Source organism: Bombina bombina, chromosome 6, assembly GCF_027579735.1.
Source record: "Bombina bombina isolate aBomBom1 chromosome 6, aBomBom1.pri, whole genome shotgun sequence".
Taxonomy (NCBI): Eukaryota; Metazoa; Chordata; class Amphibia; order Anura; family Bombinatoridae; genus Bombina; species Bombina bombina.
In genome coordinates, this window is record NC_069504.1 from 726,197,193 (window position 1) to 726,222,858 (window position 25,666).

At 38.2% G+C, this 25,666-nt stretch overlaps 1 protein-coding gene across 1 annotated transcript in view; it reads right to left on the minus strand.

Moving 5' to 3' along the window:
* The window catches only part of AP1M2 (adaptor related protein complex 1 subunit mu 2), a 100,597-nt gene that overhangs the window by 14,297 nt on the left and 60,634 nt on the right, over positions 1 to 25,666 (minus strand). Inside the window, exons 10-11 of the mRNA XM_053717928.1 lie at positions 19,676 to 19,801; positions 18,294 to 18,369 (exon numbers count right to left, since the gene is read on the minus strand). Of these exons, the coding sequence (XP_053573903.1) occupies positions 18,294 to 18,369; positions 19,676 to 19,801 (202 nt within the window). The remainder of the gene's footprint in view (positions 1 to 18,293; positions 18,370 to 19,675; positions 19,802 to 25,666) is intronic.

Sequence of the window (25,666 nt, forward strand, 5' to 3'; positions counted from 1 at the left end):
TTAGGTTTATTACAATGTGGGGGGTTTCGGTTTAGGGGTTAATATTTAACCCCTTAATGACCACAGCACTTTTCCATCTTCTGTCCGTTTGGGACCAGGACTATTTTTACATTTTTGCTGTGTTTGTGTTTAGCTGTAATTTTCCTCTTACTCATTTACTGTATCCACACATATTATATACCGTTTTTCTCGCCATTAAATGGACTTTATAAAGATACCATTATTTTTATGAAATCTTATAATTTACTATAAAAAAATTATAAAATATGGAGGAAAAAATGAAAAAAACACACTTTTTCTAACTTTGACACCCAAAATGTGTTACACATCTACAACCACCAAAAAACATCCATGCTAAATAGTTTCTAAATTTTGTCCTGAGTTTAGAAATACCCAATGTTTACATCTTCTTTGCTTTTTTTGCAAGTTATAGGGTCATAAATACAAGTAGCACTTTGCTATTTCCAAACCACTTTTTTTCAAAATTAGCGCTAGTTACATCCCTGAATATCCCTTGACGTATATATTTTTTTTGAGAAGACATCCCAAAGTATTGATCTAGGCCCATTTTGGTATATTTCATGCCACCATTTCACCACCAAATGCGTTCAAATACAAAAAATCGTTCACATTTTCACAAATTTTTTCACAAACTTTCGGTTTCTCACTGAAATGATTTACAAATAGCTTGTGCAATTATGGCACAAATGGTTGTAAATGCTTCTCTGGGATCCCCTTTGTTCAGAAATAGCAGACATATATGGCTTTGGCGTTGCTTTTTGTTAATAAGAAGGCCGCTAAATGCTGCTGCGCACCACACGTGTATTATGCCCAGCAGTGCAGGGGTTAATTAGGGAGCTTGTAGGGATAATTTTAGCTGTAATGTAGTGTAGTAGACAACTCAAAGTATTGATATAGGCCCATTTTAGTATATTTCATGCCACCATTTCACCGCCAAATGCGATCAAATAAAAAAATTGTTCCCTTTTTCACAAACTTTAGGTTTCTCACTGAAATTATTTACAAACAGCTTGTGCAATTATGGCACACATGGTTGTAAATGCTTCTCTGGGATCCCCTTTGTTCAGAAATAGCAGACATATATGGCTTTGGCGTTGCTTTTTGGTAATTAGAAGGCCGCTAAATGCTGCTGCGCATCACACGTGTATTATGGCTAGCAGTGAAGGGGTTAATTAAGTAGCTTGTAGGGAGCTTGCATGGTTAATTTTAGCTTTAGTGTAAAGATCAGCCTCCCACCTGAAACACCAGACCCCCTGATCCCTCCCAATCAGCTCTCCTCCCTCCCCCACCCCACAATTGTCCCTGCCATCTTAAGTACTGCAGAAAGTTTGCCAGTACTAAAAAAAAAAGGTATATTTGGGGTTTTTTAAGCATATTTACATATGCTGCTGTGTAGGATCCCCCCTTTGCCCCCAACCTCACTGATCTCCCCACCAAACAGCTCTCTAACCCTCCCCCTCTACCTTAATGGGCGCCATCTTGGGTACTGACAGCTGTCTGCCAGTACCCAGTTTAGAAAAAAAATGTGTTTTTTTAATTTTTTTTCCTTTTTCTGTAGTGTAGCTCCCCCCCCACCCAAGACCAACCCCTCACACCTCCAATATCCCTTAGATTATTTTTAAACAGCCCCTTTCTGACTTTCCCCCACTATTTTTATTTTTTTTCTGTAGTATAGCGGTTCCCACCCGCTCCCACCCCGTGCACGCGCCTACCCGCTGCCCTCGTGCATGCACGCATCCGTGCGCACCCCTGGTGGTCCCGCCCCCCTCCACATCACACAGGCCATCAATGGCATTGGCTGCCCACCCGCCTCCCACCCACCAACGATACCGGCCATCGATGTCCAGTGCAGAGAGGGCCACAGAGTGGGTCTCTCTGCATCGGATGGCCATGCAGGGTTATTGCAGGATGCCTCCATATCGAGGCATTACTGCAATAACCGGAAAGCAGCTAGAAGTGAGCAGGATCGCTTCCAGCTGCTTTCCAGACCGAGGACGTGCAGGGTATGTCCTCAGGCGTTAACTGTCTTTTTTTAGAGGACGTACCCTGCACGTCCTCGGTCATTAAGGGGTTAAATGATGTTATTTGCATTGTTGTTTAATATGCGGATTAGGGGTTAATTACTTTATTATTTTGCGATATGGGGGTTGGCGGTTTAGGTGTTTGTTAATATTTGTTGCGGGCACTTGGGTGTTTTTTGTTAATTCTTCGTATGGGTGGTTAGGTGTTTTTTTTGTTAATACTTTGTGCGGGCGTTTTTTTTTTTTTGTTAATACTTCGTGCGGCCGGTTAGGTTTTTTTTGTTATTTCGTGCAGGCGGTTAGGTGTTTTTTTCTTAATGATTCTTTCACCACCCTGCCATTTTCAGGTTGATTCTTTTGGCTGCGCACGCAGCCAACATTCTCTTGGATGTGTGCGCAACTGACAAAGGCGACGGACGCGTTACAAACGCGATTATAGTATAGATTATGTCTTCCCTGTCAAAGGGACATGATAAATCGCATGTGCATCTTAAACACAATGATATTCTATACGCACAACCTGAGGTTTCTATAGATTTGTCACAGTACATAAGACATATGTGCAACTATATTTGTCAGGGGTCACCATTTCATTCAGTGTATGCTTGGTGTTATTCTATACAAACATTATGTATTTCATAGATCTACTACAGTTTAGTTTCTGCTTGTAACAGAACATACTAATTACATGTACCTTAATACTACTTACTCATACCTTATTGTATGCACTGTAAATTCTGTAGACACAGCACATACTACTTACCTGTACCTTATTTGCTAAGACAGGAATCTTATTTTACCTAATATAAATTCTGTATAGAAAGAACAGCTTAGTTATATGTATTTTCTTTGCTAATTACATGTATCTTTTTATGCAGCATAGATTCTGTATTTTCAGAACATGCTAATCATATGTACTTTATTTGCTAATTACATGTTTCTTTTTATCTGCATTGTAAAGTCTGTATAAACAGAGCATGCTTATTATATGTACTATATACAGTTTATATCTGTATTAATTGAACATGCTGATTACCTGTACCTTAATTACTAATTAAATGCTCTTTATTGTATGCCCTGGAGATTATGTGTAAGCTACTTACCTGTAACTTGCTATCCAGGTACATTCTGGTACATAGTATAGATTCTTTATAAACAGAACGTACTAAATGCATGCATCTTTTTGTAGGGAATATAGATCTGTGTTAACAGACCATATTTAGATTTCTCCAACATTGGTGTGTCCGGTCCACGGCGTCATCCTTACTTGTGGGAATATCTCTTCCCCAACAGGAAATGGCAAAGAGTCCCAGCAAAGCTGGCCATATAGTCCCTCCTAGGCTCCGTCCACCCCAGTCATTCTCTTTGCCGTTGCACAGGCAACATCTCCACGGAGATGGTTAAGAGTATGTGGTGTTTAGTTGTAGTTTTTTTATTCTACTATCAAGAGTTTGTTATTTTAAAATAGTGCTGGTATGTACTATTTACTCTGAAACAGAAAGAGATGAAGAATTCTGTTTGTGAGAGGAAGATGATTTTAGCAGACAGTAACTAAAATCCTTTGCTGTTTCCACATAGGACTGTTGAGATGAAGTAACTTCAGTTGGGGGAAACAGTTAGCAGACTTTTCTGCTTAAGGTATGACTAGACATATTTCTAACAAGACTGTGTAATGCTGGAAGGCTGTCATTTCCCCTCATGGGGACCGGTAAGCCATTTTCTTAGTCTCAAGCAGAATAAAGGGCTTAATATGGGCTATAAAACTGGTAGACACTTTTATGGGCAAAATCGATTGCTTTATTTGGGCATTTTATACATGTTTATGCTGGTATTTCACATTTATAAACTTGGGGAACGTTTTTTAACGTCAGGCACTATGTTAGACACCTTTTCCAGTCAGGAAGGGCCTTCCCAGTTGTAGGCTGAGCCTCATTTTCGCGCCATTACTGCGCAGTTGTTTTTGAGAGCAAGACATGCAGATGCATGTGTGAGGACCTGAAAATAGTTGGAAAAGTTCCTAGAAGGCGTCATTTGGTATCGTATTCCCCTCTGGGTTTGGTAGAGTCGCAGCAAAGGCTGTAGCTGGGACTGTAGAGGGGTTAAAACTGTAACCGGCTCCGGTTTCGTTATTTTAAGGGTTAAAGCTCTGAAAATTGGTGTGCAATACTTTTAATGCTTTAAGACACTGTGGTGAAATTTTGGTAAATTTTGAACAATTCCTTCATATTTTTTCACATATTCAGTAATAAAGTGTGCTCTGTTTAAAATTTAAAGAGACAGTAACGGTTTTGATTTAAAACGGTTTTTTGTGTTTTACTGACAAGTTTAAGCCTGTTTAACATGTCTGTGCCTTCAGATAAGCTATGTTCTATATGTATGAAAGTCAATGTGTCTCCCCCTTCTAAATTATGTGATAATTGTGCTAAAGCGTCCAAACAAAGTAAGGACAGTACTGTCACAGATAATGAAGTTGCCCAAGATGATTCATCAGATGAAGGGAGTAGACATGGTTCTACATCATCTCCTTCTGTGTCTACACCAGTTTTGCCCACGCAGGAGGCACCTAGTACTTCTAGCGCGCCAATGCTTATTACCATGCAACAATTGACGGCTGTAATGGATAACTCCATAGCAAATATTTTATCCAAAATCCCTGCATATCAGAGAAAGCGCGATTGCTCTGTTTTAAACACTGAAGAGCAGGAGGGCGCTGATGATAATTGTTCTGTCATACCCTCACACCAATCTGAAGGGGCCATGAGGGAGGTTTTGTCAGATGGGGAAATTTCAGATTCAGGAAAAATTTCCCAACAGGCTGAACCTGATGTTGTGACATTTAAATTTAAATTAGAACATCTCCGCGCACTGCTTAAGGAGGTGTTATCTACTCTGGATGATTGTGACAACCTGGTCATTCCAGAAAAATTATGCAAGATGGACAAGTTCCTAGAGGTTCCGGTGCACCCGACGCTTTTCCTATACCCAAGCGGGTGGCAGACATAGTGAATAAGGAATGGGAGAAGCCTGGCATACCTTTTGTTCCCCCTCCTATATTTAAGAAATTATTTCCTATGGTCGACCCCAGAAAGGACTTATGGCAGACAGTCCCTAAGGTCGAGGGGGCAATTTCTACTCTAAACAAACGCACTACTATTCCTATCGAGGATAATTGTGCTTTCAAAGATCCTATGGATAAAAAATTGGAGGGTTTGCTTAAAAAGATTTTTATACAGCAAGGTTACCTTCAACCCATTTCGTGCATTGTTCCTGTCACTACAGCAGCGTGGTTCTGGTTCGAGGAACTAGAAAAGTCGCTCAGTAGAGAGACTCCATATGAGGAGGTTATGGACAGAGTTCACGCACTTAAGTTGGCTAACTCTTTTTTTTTAGATGCCGCTTTGCAAATAGCTAGATTAGCGGCGAAAAATTCAGGGTTTGCAATTGTGGCGCGCAGAGCGCTTTGGCTAAAGTCTTGGTCAGCGGATGTATCATCCAAGACAAAATTGCTTAATATCCCTTTCAAGGGTAAAACTCTCTTCGGGCCAGAATTGAAAGAGATTATCTCAGACATCACTGGGGGAAAGGGCCACGCCCTCCCACAAGATAGGCCTTTCAAAGCCAAGAATAAGTCTAATTTTCGTTCCTTTCGTAATTTCAGGAACAGACCGGGCTCTAATCTGCATCCTCTAAACAAGAGGGTAATACCTCACAGACCAAACCAGCCTGGAAACCGATGCAAGGCTGGAACAAGGGTAAGCAGGCCAAGAAGCCTGCCGCTGCTAACAAAACAGCATGAAGGAGTAGCCCCCAATCCGGGACCGGATCTAGTGGGGGGCAGACTCTCTCTCTTTGCTCAGGCTTGGGCAAGAGATGTTCAGGATCCCTGGACGCTAGAAATAGTTTCTCAGGGTTATCTTCTGGAATTCAAGGAACTACCCCCAAGGGGAAGGTTCCACATGTCTCACTTATCCTCAAACCAAATAAAGGGACAGGCATTCTTACATTGTGTAGAAGACCTGTTAAAGATGGGAGTGATACACCCAGTTCCAACGGCGGAACAAGGAATGGGATTTTACTCAAATCTGTTTGTGGTTCCCAAAAAAGAGGGAACTTTCAGACCAATCCTGGATCTAAAGATCCTAAACAAATTTCTCAGAGTACCATCGTTCAAGATGGAAACCATTCGAACGATTCTACCCACAATTCAGGAAGGTCAATTTATGACTACCGTGGATCTAAAGGATGCGTATCTACATATCCCTATCCACAAGGAACATCATCAGTTCCTGTGATATGTGTGAATAAATTTGTCTCACAACTATAGAGAAAAATAAAATAAAGGGAATGTAGCTCTTTTCTTGTAAACAGCAAATATATATAACTTAATATACTCGCATGCACAAGGTGAGCATTTACTTTAGTAATTGAAATGAAAGTATGGACTATACCACTATGAATGATAATAATAATTCTTATGGGAGAAGCTTATCAAGCTTCTACTATATAAACAATGATTCGTTTATGATCAAAGAAAAAATGAGAAAAAATTCCTTTATATTCAGGATATGAAATAAGTTGATAAAGTTCAAGTAATGTTCAAATAACTTTCCTTTAGTTTCACGCACTCACACAAACACTCTAAAATATATATACAATGATCCAACACACACGCAATATTGAGCAGCAAGGAGGAGGTTAATTCAGTGAAAATACAGCTCAGGTAAGTAATGACACTTAGCGTTATAGTTGTAAACCTTAAACATTGTATACAATACGATACCAATACCAGCGTGGTGATAAGACCAGATTTCCCCAGAAACGATGGTGAAGCGTGGAGAGCGGTATTAGCAGCAGAGGAAATACTAAACCGGAGAATATAGAAAGCGGCGTCCGGTAGCAACATGTGTGAGTGCGGCTTCAGCTGTGAGTGATAGAGTTCCGGAAGCGTAGGAATATGATTAGAAGTAACGGTCCCAAAAAAGGAATCAGGAAAGAAGTGCAGCAAACTGTAAGAACAATCAGCCTTCAAAAATTATTAGATACTTTAGACCTGAAAGGGAAAAATAAACTGCTTGAAATGAGCAATAGCAAAGGATGAGAGAATCCACTTTAATTTTCAGGCACTGAGTAATGGAGAAGCACTTCCTTAAATAGGAGGAAGTGCTGATAGTCAGAAAGTCTTAAAGGGATATCACATCCCCCCCTTCTCAGGGAATCACCCCCGGGGATTCCAGACCAGGTTTAAGGGGGTAACGATGATGGAAAGACTTCACCAAACAAGGGGCATGAACTTCCGAATGAAGATGCCAGGAATCATCCTCTGGACCATAACCCTTCCATCTGATAAGATATTCTAATCTTTGTCGTCGAATCCTAGAATCCAATATAGATTCAACTTCAAATTCCTCTGGAAGATCCACTGAGATAGGAGGTGGAAGATCAACTGTCGTACGTGTCATTGAATCAAAAGGTTTTAGTAATGAAATATGAAAAGTGGGATGAAACTTGTAGTCCTTGGGTAACGTGAGCTTGACCACATTGGGATTTATTACCTGTTCCACAGGGTATGGTCCCAGAAATTGGTTAGCCAATTTCTTGCTAGGGACCTGAAGTTTGAGGTTTTTAGTAGAGAGTAATACTAGGTCACCTATTTTATATTCAGGTCCAATTGAATGTTTCCGATCATAGTATTTCTTTTGATATTCCTTAGCTTCGGCTAGATTTTTTTTCAATACTCTTAATCGATCTTGAAGCTTGGAAGAAAAATCTAAAGCTGAAGGGGAATTTACTGTTTTGTGGGACAAGGTTATAGTATTAGGATGGTACCCATAAGTTGCGAAGAAGGGGGATGTTTTGGTTGAGGAACAGAATGAATTATTATGAGTAAATTCAGCCATAGGAAGGTAAATTAGCCAGTCATCTTGTAAATGTGAAATATAAGAACGTAAAAAGTGTTCAATAGTCTGGTTGAGTCTTTCTGTCAAGCCATTTGTCTGAGGATGAAAAGCAGTAGTGTAGCGATGATCAATTTTCAGTAATTTACACAAAGATCTCCAGAACGAAGAGGTGAATTGGGTACCCCTGTCAGTAATAATATTAGAGGGTAAACCATGTAGTCTTACAACCTGATCAAGAAATACTTTAGCTGTAGTCATGGCAGTTGGTAATCCCTTAAGTGGAATAAAATGAGCCAGTCTTGTTAAATGGTCAACTACTACCATGATAGTGTTATATTGTTGTGATGCAGGTAACTCCACTATAAAATCCATGGCAATAGTACTCCATGGTTTATCTGGAATGGGCAGAGGTCTAAGTAACCCTATGGGTTTTTTATGTTCAATTTTATTTCTAGCACAATTCTCACACCTAGAGACATAATCATAAATGTATTTATTCATTCCTGGCCACCAAAACTTACGACGGGTAAGTTCAATGGTTTTCTGTATCCCTGGGTGACCAGATATGGTGTCATCATGGGTATGTGTGAGAATGGAAGCTCTTATTTTCTCAGGTTTATAAGTTATTAGAAAGTTAAAGCGATCTAGAAAGAGTGACCATCTTGCTTGCCTTGCTGTTAAAGTCTTATTCTTTTTTAAGTATTCTAAATTTTTATGATCAGTATATATAAGGAATGGAATTACTGATCCTTCTAGTAGGTGTCTCCATTGTTCTAGAGAACACTTAATAGCAAGGAGTTCTTTGTCTCCAACACTATAGTTAGTTTCTGCAGAAGTCAATGTTCTTGAATAGAACGCAATGGGATGAACTTCACCTGTCTCCTTATTTTGTTGGGAAAGAACAGCCCCTATGCCTGTATTAGATGCATCAACTTCCAACAGGAACTGTTGATCAAATTTAGGCAGTGTTAGTATTGGAGCTGTTGTGAACATTTCCTTAAGACTATCAAAAGTCTTCTGGGCTTGTTCAGACCACTTAAAGTGCTGTTTTATGCTAGTTAATTGTGTTAATGGTTTTATCACTGAGGAGAAGTTTTTTATAAATTTACGGTAATAATTTGCGAAACCAATAAATCGCTGTAATGCTTTTACTGTAGTAGGTTTAGGCCAGTCTTTAATAGCGGATACTTTTTCAGGATCCATTTCTATTTTGTTTGGGGTAATTATATAACCCAAAAATTTTATTTTTGAGACATGAAAAACACATTTTTCTAGCTTTGCATATAACTTATGCTCCTTGAGTCGAGTAAGAACCCACCTAACATGTTTTTCATGTTCTATGGGAGATTTCGAATAAATCAGAATATCATCTAGATATATGATGACACAGATATCCATTAGATCATGAAAAATCTCGTTGATAAAATGTTGGAAGGTTGCGGGAGCATTGCTCAAACCAAAGGGCATTACGTTATACTGGAAAAGACCATAGCGGGTTCTGAACGCGGTTTTCCATTCGTGCCCTTCCTTTATGCGAATAAGATTATAAGCGCCCTTTAGATCTAATTTCGAATAGATCGTGGCCTCATTTAATCTTTCGAGTAACTCTGGTATGAGAGGTAAAGGATACCTATTTTTAATTGTTATTTCATTCAATGCCCTGTAGTCTATAATGGGTCTTATTGTCCCATCTTTGTTACGTACTAAAAATAATCCTGCAGCAGCAGGGGATGTTGAGTGTGAGATGAACCCTTTTCGCAAGTTTTCATCTAAATATGATCTTAGATATACCAATTCTTCTTGCGAAAGAGGGTAAATCTTACCATGTGGTATCTGAGATCCCGGTATTAAATCAATGGGACAGTCAAATTCCCTATGTGGTGGGAGGTTTTCTGCCTCCTTGAGGTCAAATACCTCTGCCAGGTCCTGATAAATTTGTGGTAGCTCATGTTCAATAGTAGAGATTACCTGATAGGGAAAACAAGTCTTAGTACAATAATCAGAGTCAAATTTTATTTGTTGTGATGACCAGTCAATATGAGGATTATGTATTTGTAACCAGTTAAAACCTAAGATAATAATATGCATGTAGATAGGTATGAGGTCAAAAGTAATATATTCAGAATGTCCTTGGTCAGTTGTCATGAGTAAAGGGATTGTCTGATGAGTAATGGGGCCCTGTTGTATAATAGAACCATCAATAAGTTTAACAGAAACAGGATGTGTCTTAACAACAGTTGGAATTTTATTGAGCTTAACATATGCTATGTCTATATAGTTTCCTGATGCCCCTGAATCAATCAAAGCGTTAGAGCGCACGTTTTTCTGATCCCACTGTAAAGAAAAAGTGAGAGTGAGATGGGGGTTTTGAGAAATGTGAAAAATATTGTTTTTGAAACTACCCTTACCCTTTTTCTGTCTCAATAGAGATGGACAATTTGTGACGGAGTGGTCTTTTTGTCCACAATAAAGACAGAGATTTTCTAATCAACGTCTAATCTTTTCCTCTGGGGTTAGAGGACCCCTTATAGTTCCAATTTCCATAGGAACCTGATTTGAAACAGCTTTTTCCATGGTTGTAACATAGGGATATGAACGTCTGGGCACCACTTCATAAGAAGCTTTTTCAGCCTTTCTTTCACGTAACCTTCGGTCCAAGGTGGTGCTTAATTTCATCAACCCATTCAGTGTGTCAGGCATCTCTAATCGTGACAATTCATCTTTAAGGGATTCAGAGAGACCCAATCTGAATTGATTCTTTAAACTGATCTCGTTCCATTGAGAGTCATCTATCCACATTTGAAATTCAGTAATATATTCTTCAATGTTTCTTTTCCCTTGTTTCATAGATCTTAATTTATTTTCAGCTGTTATTTGAGTGTGGGAATCCTCATACAAGGCAGTAATAGCTAAAAAAAATTCTTCAAGCGAATCCAATATTGAATGTTCACTTTCAAAAAATCTATTGGCCCAGGAGCGTGGCTCCCCCTGTAGGAAGGAAATAGTGGTACAGACCTTTATCCTTTCACTATGATATGTTTTAGGTCTAAGTGAGAAAAGAAGTTTACATGCACTTTTAAAATCCCTGAATTCGCTGCGTTTGCCAGAAAATGGTTGTGGGTATTGTATGTGAGGTTCAGCAATTCCTGCTTCTTTCCCTGACATACAATCTTTTATTATGGTTTTGAGAGCTTTATTTTCGGTTTGTACCTCTGTTAATGCTCTAGCAAGATATTCTAGTTTCTGATGAATATTAGAAAATTCATTTTTAATTTCATTAGGATCCATATTCCAAAAAATAAAAAAAAAAACTTTCTTTTTAAGGCCTGAAAATTCTGTGATATGTGTGAATAAATTTGTCTCACAACTATAGAGAAAAATAAAATAAAGGGAATGTAGCTCTTTTCTTGTAAACAGCAAATATATATAACTTAATATACTCGCATGCACAAGGTGAGCATTTACTTTAGTAATTGAAATGAAAGTATGGACTATACCACTATGAATGATAATAATAATTCTTATGGGAGAAGCTTATCAAGCTTCTACTATATAAACAATGATTCGTTTATGATCAAAGAAAAAATGAGAAAAAATTCCTTTATATTCAGGATATGAAATAAGTTGATAAAGTTCAAGTAATGTTCAAATAACTTTCCTTTAGTTTCACGCACTCACACAAACACTCTAAAATATATATACAATGATCCAACACACACGCAATATTGAGCAGCAAGGAGGAGGTTAATTCAGTGAAAATACAGCTCAGGTAAGTAATGACACTTAGCGTTATAGTTGTAAACCTTAAACATTGTATACAATACGATACCAATACCAGCGTGGTGATAAGACCAGATTTCCCCAGAAACGATGGTGAAGCGTGGAGAGCGGTATTAGCAGCAGAGGAAATACTAAACCGGAGAATATAGAAAGCGGCGTCCGGTAGCAACATGTGTGAGTGCGGCTTCAGCTGTGAGTGATAGAGTTCCGGAAGCGTAGGAATATGATTAGAAGTAACGGTCCCAAAAAAGGAATCAGGAAAGAAGTGCAGCAAACTGTAAGAACAATCAGCCTTCAAAAATTATTAGATACTTTAGACCTGAAAGGGAAAAATAAACTGCTTGAAATGAGCAATAGCAAAGGATGAGAGAATCCACTTTAATTTTCAGGCACTGAGTAATGGAGAAGCACTTCCTTAAATAGGAGGAAGTGCTGATAGTCAGAAAGTCTTAAAGGGATATCACAGTTCCTAAGGTTCGCCTTTCTGGACAAACATTACCAGTTTGTGGCCCTCCCATTCGGGTTAGCCACTGCTCCAAGGATTTTCACAAAGGTACTCGGATCCCTTCTAGCGGTTCTAAGACCAAGGGGCATTGCAGTAGTACTGTACTTGGACGACATTCTAGTACAAGCGTCGTCTCTTTCAAAGGCAAAGGCTCACTCAGACATCGTTCTGGCCTTTCTCAGATCTCACGGATGGAAGGTGAACATAGAAAAAAGGTTCCCTGTCTCCGTCGACAAGAGTTCCCTTCTTGGGAACGATAATAGATTCCTTAGAAATGAGGATTTTCTTGACAGATGTCAGAAAGTCAAAACTTCTAAACGCTTGTCAAGTTCTTCATTCTATTCCTCGTCCTTCCGTAGCTCAGTGCATGGACGTAGTAGGATTGATGGTTGCAGCAATGGACATAGTTCCTTTTGCGCGAATTCATCTAAGACCATTACAACTGTGCATGCTGAAACAGTGGAATGGGGATTATACAGACTTGTCTCCAGTGATTCAAGTAGATCAGAAGAGCAGAGACTCACTCCGTTGGTGGCTAACCCAGGATCACCTATCCCAGGGAATGAGCTTCCGCAGTCCAGAGTGGGTCATCGTCACGACCGACGCCAGCCTAGTGGGCTGGGGAGCGGTCTGGGAATCCCTGAAAGCTCAGGGACTGTGGTCTCAGGAAGAGTCTCTTCTCCCGATAAACATTCTGGAACTAAGAGCGATATTCAATGCTCTCCAGGCTTGGCCTCAGCTAGCAAAGGCCAGATTCATAAGATTCCAATCAGACAACATGACGACTGTTGCGTATCTCAATCATCAGGGGGGAACAAGGAGTTCCCTGGCGATGAAAGAAGTGACCAAAATAATACAATGGGCGGAGAATCACTCCTGCCACCTATCTGCGATCCACATTCCAGGTGTGGAAAACTGGGAAGCGGATTATTTGAGTCGTCAGACATTCCATCCGGGGGAGTGGGAACTCCACCCGGAGATCTTTGCCCAGTTGACGCAACTATGGGGCATTCCAGATATGGATCTGATGGCGCCCCGTCAGAACTTCAAGGTTCCTTGCTACGGGTCCAGATCCAGGGATCCCAAGGCGACTCTAGTGGATGCACTAGTAGCGCCTTGGACCTTCAACCTAGCTTATGTGTTTCCACCGTTTCCTCTCATTCCCAGGCTGGTAGCCAGGATCAAACAGGAGAGGGCCTCGGTGATCTTGATAGCTCCTGCGTGGCCACGCAGGACTTGGTATGCAGACCTGGTGAATATGTCATCGGTTCCACCATGGAAGCTACCTTTGAGACAGGACCTTCTTGTTCAGGGTCCATTCGAACATCCAAATCTGGTCTCCCTCCAGCTGACGGCTTGGAGATTGAACGCTTGATTCTATCAAAGCGTGGGTTTTCAGATTCCGTGATAGATACTCTGGTTCAAGCCAGAAAACCGGTAACTAGAAAGATTTACCATAAAATATGGAAAAGATATATCTGCTGGTGTGAATCCAAGGGATTCCCATGGAATAAGATAAAGATTCCTAGGATTCTTTCCTTTCTACAAGAAGGTTTGGATAAAGGATTATCTGCAAGTTCTCTAAAGGGACAGATTTCTGCTTTATCTGTCCTACTGCACAAACGACTGGCAGTTGTGCCAGATGTTCAAGCATTTGTTCAGGCTTTGGTTCGGATCAAGCCTGTTTACAGACCTTTGACTCCTCCCTGGAGTTTAAATCTAGTTCTTTCAGTTCTTCAAGGGGTTCCGTTTGAACCTTTACATTCCGTAGATATTAAGTTGTTATCTTGGAAAGTTTTGTTTTTGGTTGCTATTTCTTCTGCTAGAAGAGTTTCTGAGTTATCTGCTCTACAATGTACTCCACCCTATCTGGTGTTCCATTCAGATAAGGTTGTTTTGCGTACTAAGCCTGGTTTTCTACCAAAGGTTGTTTCCAACAAAAATATTAATCAGGAGATAGTTGTACCTTCTTTGTGTCCGAATCCAGTTTCAAAGAAGGAACGTTTGCTACACAATTTAGATGTAGTCCGTGCTCTAAAATTCTACTTAGAAGCTACGAAAGACTTCAGACGAACTTCTTCTCTGTTTGTCGTCTATTCTGGTAAAAGGAGAGGTCAAAAAGCAACTTCTACCTCTCTTTCTTTTTGGCTTAAAAGCATAATCCGATTGGCTTATGAGACTGCCGGACGGCAGCCTCCTGAAAGAATCACAGCTCACTCCACTAGGGCTGTAGCTTCCACATGGGCCTTCAAGAACGAGGCTTCTGTTGATCAGATATGTAAGGCAGCGACTTGGTCTTCACTGCACACTTTTGCCAAATTTTACAAATTTGATACTTTTGCTTCTTCGGAGGCTATTTTTGGGAGAAAGGTTTTGCAAGCCGTGGTGCCTTCCGTTTAGGTTACCTGATTTGCTCCCTTCATCCGTGTCCTAAAGCTTTGGTATTGGTTCCCACAAGTAAGGATGACGCCGTGGACAGGACACACCAATGTTGGAGAAAACAGAATTTATGCTTACCTGATAAATTACTTTCTCCAACGGTGTGTCCGGTCCACGGCCAGCCCTGGTTTTTTAATCAGGTCCGATGAATTATTTTCTCTAACTACAGTCACCACGACACCATATGGTTTCTCCTATTTTTTCCTCCTGTCCGTCGGTCGAATGACTGGGGTGGGCGGAGCCTAGGAGGGACTATATGGCCAGCTTTGCTGGGACTCTTTGCCATTTCCTGTTGGGGAAGAGATATTCCCACAAGTAAGGATGACGCCGTGGACCGGACACACCGTTGGAGAAAGTAATTTATCAGGTAAGCATAAATTCTGTTTTTTCTAAAATGTATCCTATAACATGTTTATCTGTACACAAGACTTGTACACATGTAGCAAGGTTTGTATTGGAAGTTACTGTATGCAGACTAGAGTACTGTTTTTTCTCACTTTTAAGCTAGTCCTTTATATATTTTTATAACATGTCCTTTTTTTCTTATGCATAACCTACTTTGATTAAAACTAATTATCAATCACTTAAGGTAATCTCCTCAATACAGGTGTCAGATTTCTGGATAGGCGTGCTGACTGGAAGTTGCAAGTAGCGCTAGAAGTTTGGACTCCTCTGGAGGTTTCCGATTATCTTCTTGGAGCTGCCGAGTCTTCAGTCATGGCTCCTCCTAAAGAAAGAAACTATCATTATGGACAGACTCACAGTCACCTTGCTGTGCTAGATATATTCTAAATCTGTTTTGGGTAAAGCAGATTCAATGTTCTCTTTCGGATGTTCTCTTTCCAGAACTGTAGAACTGGCAAGTGAATTTATCAGCAGTCCTCTGTTCTCCCAGGGGAGTATTCTCTCAGGGATTTGCAAGAAATATTCCGATGTTTTTCCACTTGAACTGTGACCTTCCAGGTACTGTGCAAGATCCAGGCACAATTGATAGATGCCTTAGGAAGCGCATTACATTTCTTGTCTAACTCATCTGTTTTTCTTTCATTTGGTTTTCTTCCAATAATTTTTGCTCAAATCAAGAGTCTGCTTCAGTAATCCTGATAGCTCAATTTGACTTAAATAGGACCTGGTATACTGACCTGGTTCAGATGGCCAGTTGCTGACTTAATTTCTTCAGGCTAACTTGCTCCTAGGCATATATCAGCTCATTCGTCAAGTTAAGTTGCTGCTTCCTGGGCTGTCATAAATTATACAACCATTGGTGTGTAAAATGTATTTTTTTACATTCTTAAAAGATTTTTTGTTTTTTAAATATTTTCTTTTTTGGAAATGGTTTTTGGCAGGAAACTCCTTCAGGCCGCAGGGTCTTGCAAAGTAGGAACTGCCTTATACTGTCCCGACCTTTCCTTAACATGGACATTCAGCTTGGGCATTAAATCCCACATGTTATGGAATTCCTATGGACTCTTATCATCATACGAAAGAAAACAAACCTTATGCTTACCTGATAGATATTTTTTTTATAGGATTATAAGAGTCCATAAAAAGAGACCCACCCATTTCAATTTTTGGGCGACAGTTTTAATTTGCAACCTCTGTAGTCCCTGTTTTTGTCATTCCTTCCTATCAGTTTCCTTTCTCTGCTTGGCTATACGTTAAATTGAGGAGAGAGGGGAGGTTAGAAGGTATTACATCTCTTGTGTGGGCTCTTGGCCTCCTCCTAGTGGCGGGAAGTATATCCCACATATTATGGCATTTTTATGGACTCATCATCCCGAAAGAAAATAATTTATCAGGTAAGCATTAATTTTGTTTTATACCTTTATATATACATGATTATATATAGGTACAGATATTTATAGGAATATCTATTTAAAATAAATAATATATTCTGCTATGTGCAGAGCATGGGAATATGAAATATGTACAGTAAATACACAGTATATTTAATATAAATATTGCATAAATATGACTTTGCATGTTTTCATGTTTCATCTGCTGGAATGCAAAGGGCTCCAATGCACTTCTATATATGTATGTATGTGTTTATATGTGTATATATGTCTGTAAATATATGAATACACATATAAAATACATAAATACAAATGTACACACTAATAAATATATATAAGTGTATATGTATGTATCTTTATGTTAAAGAACTTTGTCTTCCTTTTTCTCTAACACCTGAAACCTATTATCTTTGAGCCCTTATAACTTTTGATTGCAATTTTATTTTAATTATTTTTATTAGACCGTGTTATTATGAGTGTAACTGTACTTTTAAATGTATTGTTGATGTGTTTTGTGACACTTTTTTTCGAGCGTAACAGTTGACCAAAGCTCTGAGGTTGCGATAATCATTCTAGCATAAATTTAACTTGCACGCAAAAGGCCGTGAAAACCTGATGTCACTCGCGTGCAAATGATAATGCTTCACAGAGCAGCAATGCACTACTGGAACTAGCTGAAAACATCTGGTGAGCCAGTGAAAAGAGACAAATGTGTGCAGCCACCAATCACCATCTAATGTCCAGCAATAAAGGATAGGGTCATATTGCTTTTCAACAAAGGATATTAAAAGAGCATTTTTTTTAAATAGAGCTGTTTCACAGAAGAAAAAAAATATAAGGTACAGTATATGGGTAATGTGAGCTATGTAGCATCTGTAACAGATGAAGTTAGTGATGCCCTAATATTTTTTGTTTAAAGGGACACTGAACCCAATTTTTTTCTTTCGTGATTTAGATAGATAGAGCATACAATTTTAGGCAACTTTCTAATTTACTCCTATTATCAATTTTTCTTCGTTCTCTTGCTATCTTTGTTTAAAAAAAAAAGTCATCTAAGCTTTTTTCTTGGTTCAGAACTCTGGACAGCACTTTTTAATTGGTGGATGAATTTATCCACCAATCAGCAAGAACAGCTCAGGTTGTTCACCAAAAATGGGCCGGCATCTAAACTTACATTCTTGCATTCAAATAAAGATACCAAGAGAATAAAGAAAATTTGATAATAGGAGTAAATTATAAAGTTCCTTAAAATTGCATGCTCTATCTGAATCACGAAAGAAAAAATTTGGGTTCAGTGTCCCTTTAAGTATTCCTTCAATATAAAACTTTTTTTGACAAAAAAAAAATATATAATTTGTTTGCCAAAGTAAACTGATGTATCAACATACATTTCATAGTTCTTTGGGAAATGGAACAGCTGCTGGAAATGACACTGTGCTCGTGTAGACTGTGGAAACTGCCCGTTTCACTAAATATAAAATCCAACAAATCCACAGCACTAGATATAATATAAAATGTCTTTATTTGACAAAAAAGACTAGCAACGTTTCGTGATCAATATATAGCATGATTAAGTGATATTGATCACAAAACGTTGCTAGTCTTTTTTGTCAAATAAAGACATTTTATATTATATCTAGTGCTGTGGACATTACATTTGTTGAACATAAATTTCATACACATGCCTTGTGCCTTTATATTTAGACTGCACCCCCTTAATCTTTCCTCCCTTATACACTCTGCAAAGAACTGACTGATTTTGTTTCCCATTTTCTATTTATTTTAGATTACATTATTTTATATCAGAACTAAACTATCTCTGTATTAAACTTACCTCCACTTTGAGTGATGTATCTCACCCACGGCAAAGCTTGATATCCACTTTTCTCAATAATTTTCATATATCGAACCTTCAATAAAAAGAAAAACACTTTACAAAAACTAAATCTCTTACTCCCATATGATTATATATATACAGTGGGGCAAAAAAGTATTTAGTCAGCCACCATTTGTGCAAGTTCTCCCACTTAAGAAGATGAGAGAGGCCTGTAATTGTCATCATAGGTATACCTCAACTATGAGAGACAAAATGTGGAAACAAATCCAGACAATCATCTTCTTAAGTGGGAGAACTTGCACAAATGGTGGCTGACTAAATACTTTTTTGTCCCACTGTATATATATTTTAATATATGTATACACACACACACACACATATATATATATATATATATAAACATACATATATACACACACTCACATACACATACATATTGAGACCCTCGCGGGTGATTAGTTCGCACTCTATAAGTACCCAATAGATCTATATATATATATATACACACACACACAGTAGATATATATATATATACTGTAGATTATATATATATATATATATATATAGATATATAGATATAGATATATATCAAATAATAATCCCACGTAGGGCCCTGCACTTACTTTTTAATAGTACAACTGCCCAGGGTGCTTAAAAATGTAAAATAGACAGCACCAGTAGAAAGCACTCATCGGGTCTTTAACAATTAGTAAATTAATCATAAACATAGTAATGTTTCGGGGGTGTTAGCCCCGTCCTCAGACCATGGTATGGTCTGAGGACGGGGCTAACACCCACAAAATGTTACTATGTATTATTAAAGTTTGATTTACTAATTGTTAAAGACCCGATGAGTGCTTTCTACTGGTGATATATATATATTCAAAATGTTTTACTCTCACGCTGACATTTCCGGGACTATGGGAGTAGTAGAAATACTGTATATACAGGGTTTGGAATTTCCACTAGTGCCATAAGCATTACAGTTTCCATTAACATTGACTAGTAACTTCTTCCTTCTGTACTAGTAATAGAGTAACTTACATATTCAAATATGATTATGTCAATTTGAGAATACTTGATTAGTGATCAATTAAGTAGTCACTTCATTAGGTCATGTCAGGAAGAAAAAGAGACTCAATAATTGAGTAATTTAACATTTTTAACCCCACCATATACTTAAGACCTGGTAGTAATTGTTTAAGCATATCACTGCTTGGTCTAAATACTGACCTTTACACCAATAAACACATTGCTGTCATTCGCTCACTTTGCTTCTACATGGCACTGACTCAATAAGATAATGCGGTTATTATGCCCCTCTGCTCTTGCATGGCACTGACCCAATAAACACATTGATGCTATGCCATTCCACTCACTTGAATCCCAGAAACTGTGAAATAGGGAATTTCAAACTTCACAGCAATTGGGGGTTTTCCTTCAAGCTCTTCAGTTTCCACACTTGGTAATCCAAAGTGAGCACGCATCAGGTATTCCTTCCCTCCCTTGTCAAGAAAGAAATACAAATTATGCACCCATTTTTATTCTATATATATTTTAATCTACTTTAGATAACTGCTAATTCTGATTGCACCATGAAGTCTGTTTATGTAAATACAATGTAGTGTTGCAACGTGAACACAATATTGTTTTGTTAGCACATATTCAGCATTTATATGCACAGTTGAAGAATGAGATACATGACTTCTTTAGCAAATTGACAATAAAAAACTAGACGTGCAAAGATAACAAAAAAAACATTTTGTTTCATCTGATATTCATATAGGGGGTGGTTCAGAATTAGTTTGTTAACAAAAATCCATTTGTCCTCTATTTCTTAAAGTAAAAATTCTCAGGGCAGTAGAGGAGACGCTTAAAGGGACAGTAAAGTCAAAATTAAAAACTTTTATTATTCAGATAGAGCATGCAAATTTAAACAATTTTCCCATTGACTTCCATGATCAAATTTGCTTTTTTCTCTTGGTATTCTTTGTTAAAGAGTAAACCTAGGTATACTGATAGGAGCTCAGGAGTGTGCATGTTTCTTTAACACTCTATGGCAGCAGTATTTGCAACTATGTATAACATTAGCACAGGGGAATCTGTTGGCACTCTACAAATAAACGATAATAATAATATCATCACTATAAGCATTGTTGCAAGTACTGCTACCAGATGCCTAAAGATACGTGCACGTTCACGTTGTTGAGTACAAGCTCATCTAGCATTACTTTTTAATAAAGGATACCTACCAAGAGAACTAAGCAAAATAGATAATAGAAGTAAACTGGAAAGGGGTTTAAAGGTACAGTATATGTTGAAATAAAAAAGCACTATGTAGTTGCTTATAGATGTTTTATTTATCATTTTAAAAGGTTTTTACTTCCTTTTATCTTCATTACTTCCAGTCACATCACAGCCCACAAGGTGGCCGGGTTCTTTACAGGAAGGCATATATAGCTTGATGTCAAAAATCTTCTAGAGCAACTTGAGATTGCCTTTTCTAGCATTTACTAAACCGTAACAGGAAGTCAGTTTCTTGCCCATGCTCACTCAGAAGAGGAGAGAATACAACTTTAAGTTTTCAGCATAACAACTCCCTTATGTCACTATGGGCAGTGCTCATTTTGAAAGAAAACAAGTAAGTTGTTTGCAGTTTGTTAAGCAATCTGTTTCTTTTTATGTTTACTTTGATCTAGCATATTTTTTATAAAGTAGCCCTGCTTCATATTCCTTTATCCCATGCTTTATCCAATCAATTTTAGTTTTGACTTTGCTGTCACTTTAAACTTAAACGAACAGTCTGCACGGCAGTTAAGCTTACTTTTACTGCTCATTCGTCCTCCGGCATCCATTCTCATAAACCTCAGTATGAAGGCCGCCAAACTCTGCCTACAGCTTATGTATTCCGGTCATCTGAGGTTGCAGCCATTGAGAATCTACTCACTAGTTGGTTATGAGTTTCACACAAGTGAATTTGCGCATGTGCAATGAGTGTATCCTCCTATAAATACCCCTGTACACAGCAAAAGTAGTTTTTTTATCATTGTTATCAACGGTAAAATGTTTCATGCGGCTTTTGCGTTTTCTTGACATCTCTGGTTCCAGAGTGTTAAAGACGTTATAATCATTATAGAGAACATATATATGGCTTCAACGTGTGTTATAAATAAATATAGGAGACAGGTTTTAAGCTCACATATATCTTTATAGTTTCAATTTTACACAGCCACCATGCGAAAAGCCGGAAACTGACAACAAAACAAGGATGTCCTTCAGTAAAATAATTCCACTTTACGCTTTTCAAGCTGTAACCACCACACATGCGCAATAGATCAAACTCAAAGTCATAATGTTCTACATTCACGGGTGTACAGGCATCAAGAAAGGCACTACAGAGAAAAGTGCGGAGGAGGAGGGAGGAATTTGGCAGCCAATTTGATATGAAAAAATAAAAGTAACTTTTAAAAAAAAAAAAAAACGAGTTTAACCTTCACGCTGAGGTATGTGCAAACGGATGCAGGAGGATTATCGGTGAACAAATGAGCTGTAAAAGTAAGCTTAAAGGGACACTGAACCCATTTTTTTATTTTGTGATTCAGATAGAGCATGCAATTTTAAGCAACTTTCTAATTTACTCCTATTATCAAATTTTCTTCGTTCTCTTGCTATCTTTATTTGGAAAAGAAGGCATCTACGCTTTTTTTTGTTTAAAACTCTGGACAGCACTTTTTTATTGGTGGATTAATTTATCCACCAATCAGCAAGAACAACCCAGGTTGATCACCAAAAATGGGCCTGCATCTAAACTTACATTCTTGCATTTCAAATAAAGATACCAAGAGAATGAAGAAAATGGAATAATAGGAGTAAATTAGAAAGATGATTACAATTTCATGCTCTATCTAAATCACGAAAGAAAACATTTGGGTTCAGTGTCCCTTTAACTGCAGTGTAGACTGGCCCTTTAAATTAAATAGTAGATAGTGCTACTGCTACAAGTCAGAAGCAACACAAAAAAGTTTTTTTTTTTTTTTAAAAAAAGGTCAGGACTGGCCAAGAACAAATGTCAAACTTATTGACTGATATCAGAATGAATTAAGTGACAAGGAAAACCATTACTGTGTAATTTCGAACTGGTTGAAGCCAGCAGCTTTTCTGCCTTTAGAGTAATAGTATTAAAGGGACAGTCAACACCAGAATTTTAGTTGTTTTAAAAGATAAATAATTCCTTAATTAAGAATTCCCCAGTTTTACAAAACCAACACAGTTATAATTATACACGTTTTACCTCTGTAATTACCTTGTATCTAAGACTCAGCAGACTGCCCCCTTATTTCAGTTCTTTTGACAGACTTGCATTTTAGCCAATCAGAGCTGTCTCCATGGTAAATTCACGTGCATGAGCTCAATGATATCTATATGAAACACGTGAACTAATGCCCTCTAGTGGTCAAAATGCATTTAGATTGGAGGCGGCCTTCAAGGTCTAAGAAATTAGCATATGAACCTCCTAGGTTTAGCTTTCAACTAAGAATAACAAGAGAACAAAACAAAATCGGTGATAAAAGTAAATTGGAAAGTTGTTTAAAATTACATGCCCTATTTGAAACATGAAAGTTTTTTTTGGACTTGACTGTCCCTTTAACTACACCAATTAATCAACTACCTTGTTTTCTTACATGCATGCCTTTCATTTGTTTCTCTTTTTTTTTTTTCTAAAGGGACACTAAAGTCAAAATTAAACTTTTTATTCAGATAAAATATGCAAATTTAAAAATAAAACTTTCCAATTTATCAATGTGTGCACCATGTTTTTATATGCACACTTTCTGGCACCAGCACCTACTGAGCATGGGCAAGAGTTGACAAAATATATGTATATGTGTTTGTGATTGGCTGATGGTTGTCACATGATACAGGGGGAGGGGAAAATGGAAATTATTTTAAAATTTGTCCGGAAAAAAAAAAATTACTGCTCATTTGAAATGCTGAGTAAGCACTATTGTACTGTATTTCTATTATGCACTTGGTTATGCAAATGTACTCGGTTTAATGGTCATTTAAAGAATCATTAATTTATATAGATTTTTTTTTTTAATGAATACACATGTCAAAATGAATCTGACAAAATAATCTCAGATGTTCATACACAGGAATAATAATATAGAGGTGGACTAGGCTGGGGGGGGCAAACAATTTTCTTGGAATAAACAAAGCTTCTGCCATCTCTGTATATGGGCCTTGAATATATTTATATAAAGTAATCATATCACCTCTCAAGCACCGTTTTTTTTTTTTATAGAAAACAGACCCAGTTTGGCTAACCTCTCCTCATAGCTTAAATTCTTCATTCCCCTTCTCTGAACTTTTTCTAAGTCTACAATGTCTTTTTTTGAGATCAGTCCCCAGAACTGAACTCCATACACAAGGTGAGGTCTTAACAGTGATTTATAGAGTGACAGAATTATGCTTGCCTCCCTTGCATCAATGCCTCTTTTGATACATGCTAGTTTCTTATTAGCCTTAGAAGCCACTGCCCTGCATTGTGCACCCATCTTTAGCTTGTTATCTATTACTACTCCCAAATCCCTTTCCTTCTCTGTTTTGCTAAGTATAGTCGCATTTAAATAATAGCTTGCCTGATTATTTTTACTTCCAAAATGTAGAAGCTTGCATTTTGCAGTTTTAAATCTAATTTCTTCTATAAGATACGACGAGTCAACGGATTCATCCTTTACTTGTGGGATATTATCCTCCTGCTAACAGGAAGTGTCAAAGAGCACCACATCAGAGCTGTCTATATAGCTCCTCCCTTGACTCCACCCCCCAGTGTGTGCTATTTTCTCCCAGGCAGCAGATGGATGAAGACTTCTGCCTGGAGGCTGATGATCTTAGCAGTTGTTACTAAGATCCAGTGCAGTTCCCACAGAATGGCTGAGGAGTACTTAAGAAACTTCAGTGCGAGGAACGTTTTTCATGCTATAAGCAGTGAAGTATGTTCAGTCATTTTTTTCTGGAGAGACTGTGTTATTTCAGAATTGGCTGACAGTATCCCCATGAGGGAAAGGGTAAGCAGTAATCCTAAAGTATAAAGAGGGGTATTACTGGACTTGCATATTGGGCTATAAAAAAATGGTTGACACTGATGTTATGATAGCAAAGTACTCCTCTCTCTCCCCAAAGTTGAAACACATATAAGCACTTATATATAATATATAATAGCAAGGATCCAAAAACAGTTAATCCAGATAGCAGAGCCGTAAAAAATGATACACAATTTAAATGAGCGTACAATACGTGTGACAGCCTATATTGCTGATGCAGTTCTCAGTCATAAAGCTTCATATATATTGTGTGATACAATCCATTAGTTATATAATCACTTACTTCGGGAGGTTAAACCAGTCCTGCTGATCACTCACGTTTGCGCCTTCTTGTGTAGTTGATATTCCTTCAATGCTTCGCTCTGTCTTCTGCTTGAAATGAAACCCAGCTGTGTGTAGCTGGGAAAACGGATCTTTGCTTTCGCCTTTGCTAAGATATACTCACAGTGTGCCCTGTAGGTACCTTAATGTAAGTCCAAACAAAAAACGAAAAAAAAAAACCCCAGACCGGCACCACTGATAGAGTATAAAAACATCAATTTATTGTCACATACTTAAAAAGTGGTAAGCACACCACTTGGGAAAAAAGGGCTAACATACCAAACAGTAGAAAGCTGCGGTTAAAAGGTGTGGCAGCTACAACCTGGGCCCGATGACGTCACTGACGCGTTTCAGGTATCAACCCGTTGATACCGCTTACACTACAGAAACTTTTTTTATATAATGGGGAGAAAGGAGGGATAAAATCCCTGATGAAAGTCATCTAAGTGATCTGGGAGGGGGTGGGGGATTGGTCTTGGGGGGGAAGCTACACTGCAGAAAAAACTAAAATAAATAAAAAAAAAAAAACATTTGCAAACTGGGTACTGGCAGACAGCTGCCAGTACCCAAGATGGTCCCCAATAAAGCAGATGGGGAGGGTTAGGGAGCTGTTTTGGGGGGATCAGGGAAGTTGGGGGCTAAGGGGGGATCCTACACAGTAGCATATGTAAATATGCTAAAAAACATATATATATTTAAAAAAAAAAAACGTTTTATTTTAGTACTGGCAGACTTTCTGTTCAATTGTGGGGTGGGGGAGGGAATGGAGCTGTTTGGGAGGGATCAGGGGGTGGGATGTGTAAGGTGGGAGGCTGATCTCTACACTAAAGCTAAAATTAACCCTGCAAGCTCACTACAAACTACCTAATTAACCCCATTCACTGCTAGCCATAATACACGTGTGATGCGCAGCAGCATTTAGCGGCCTTCTAATTACCAAAA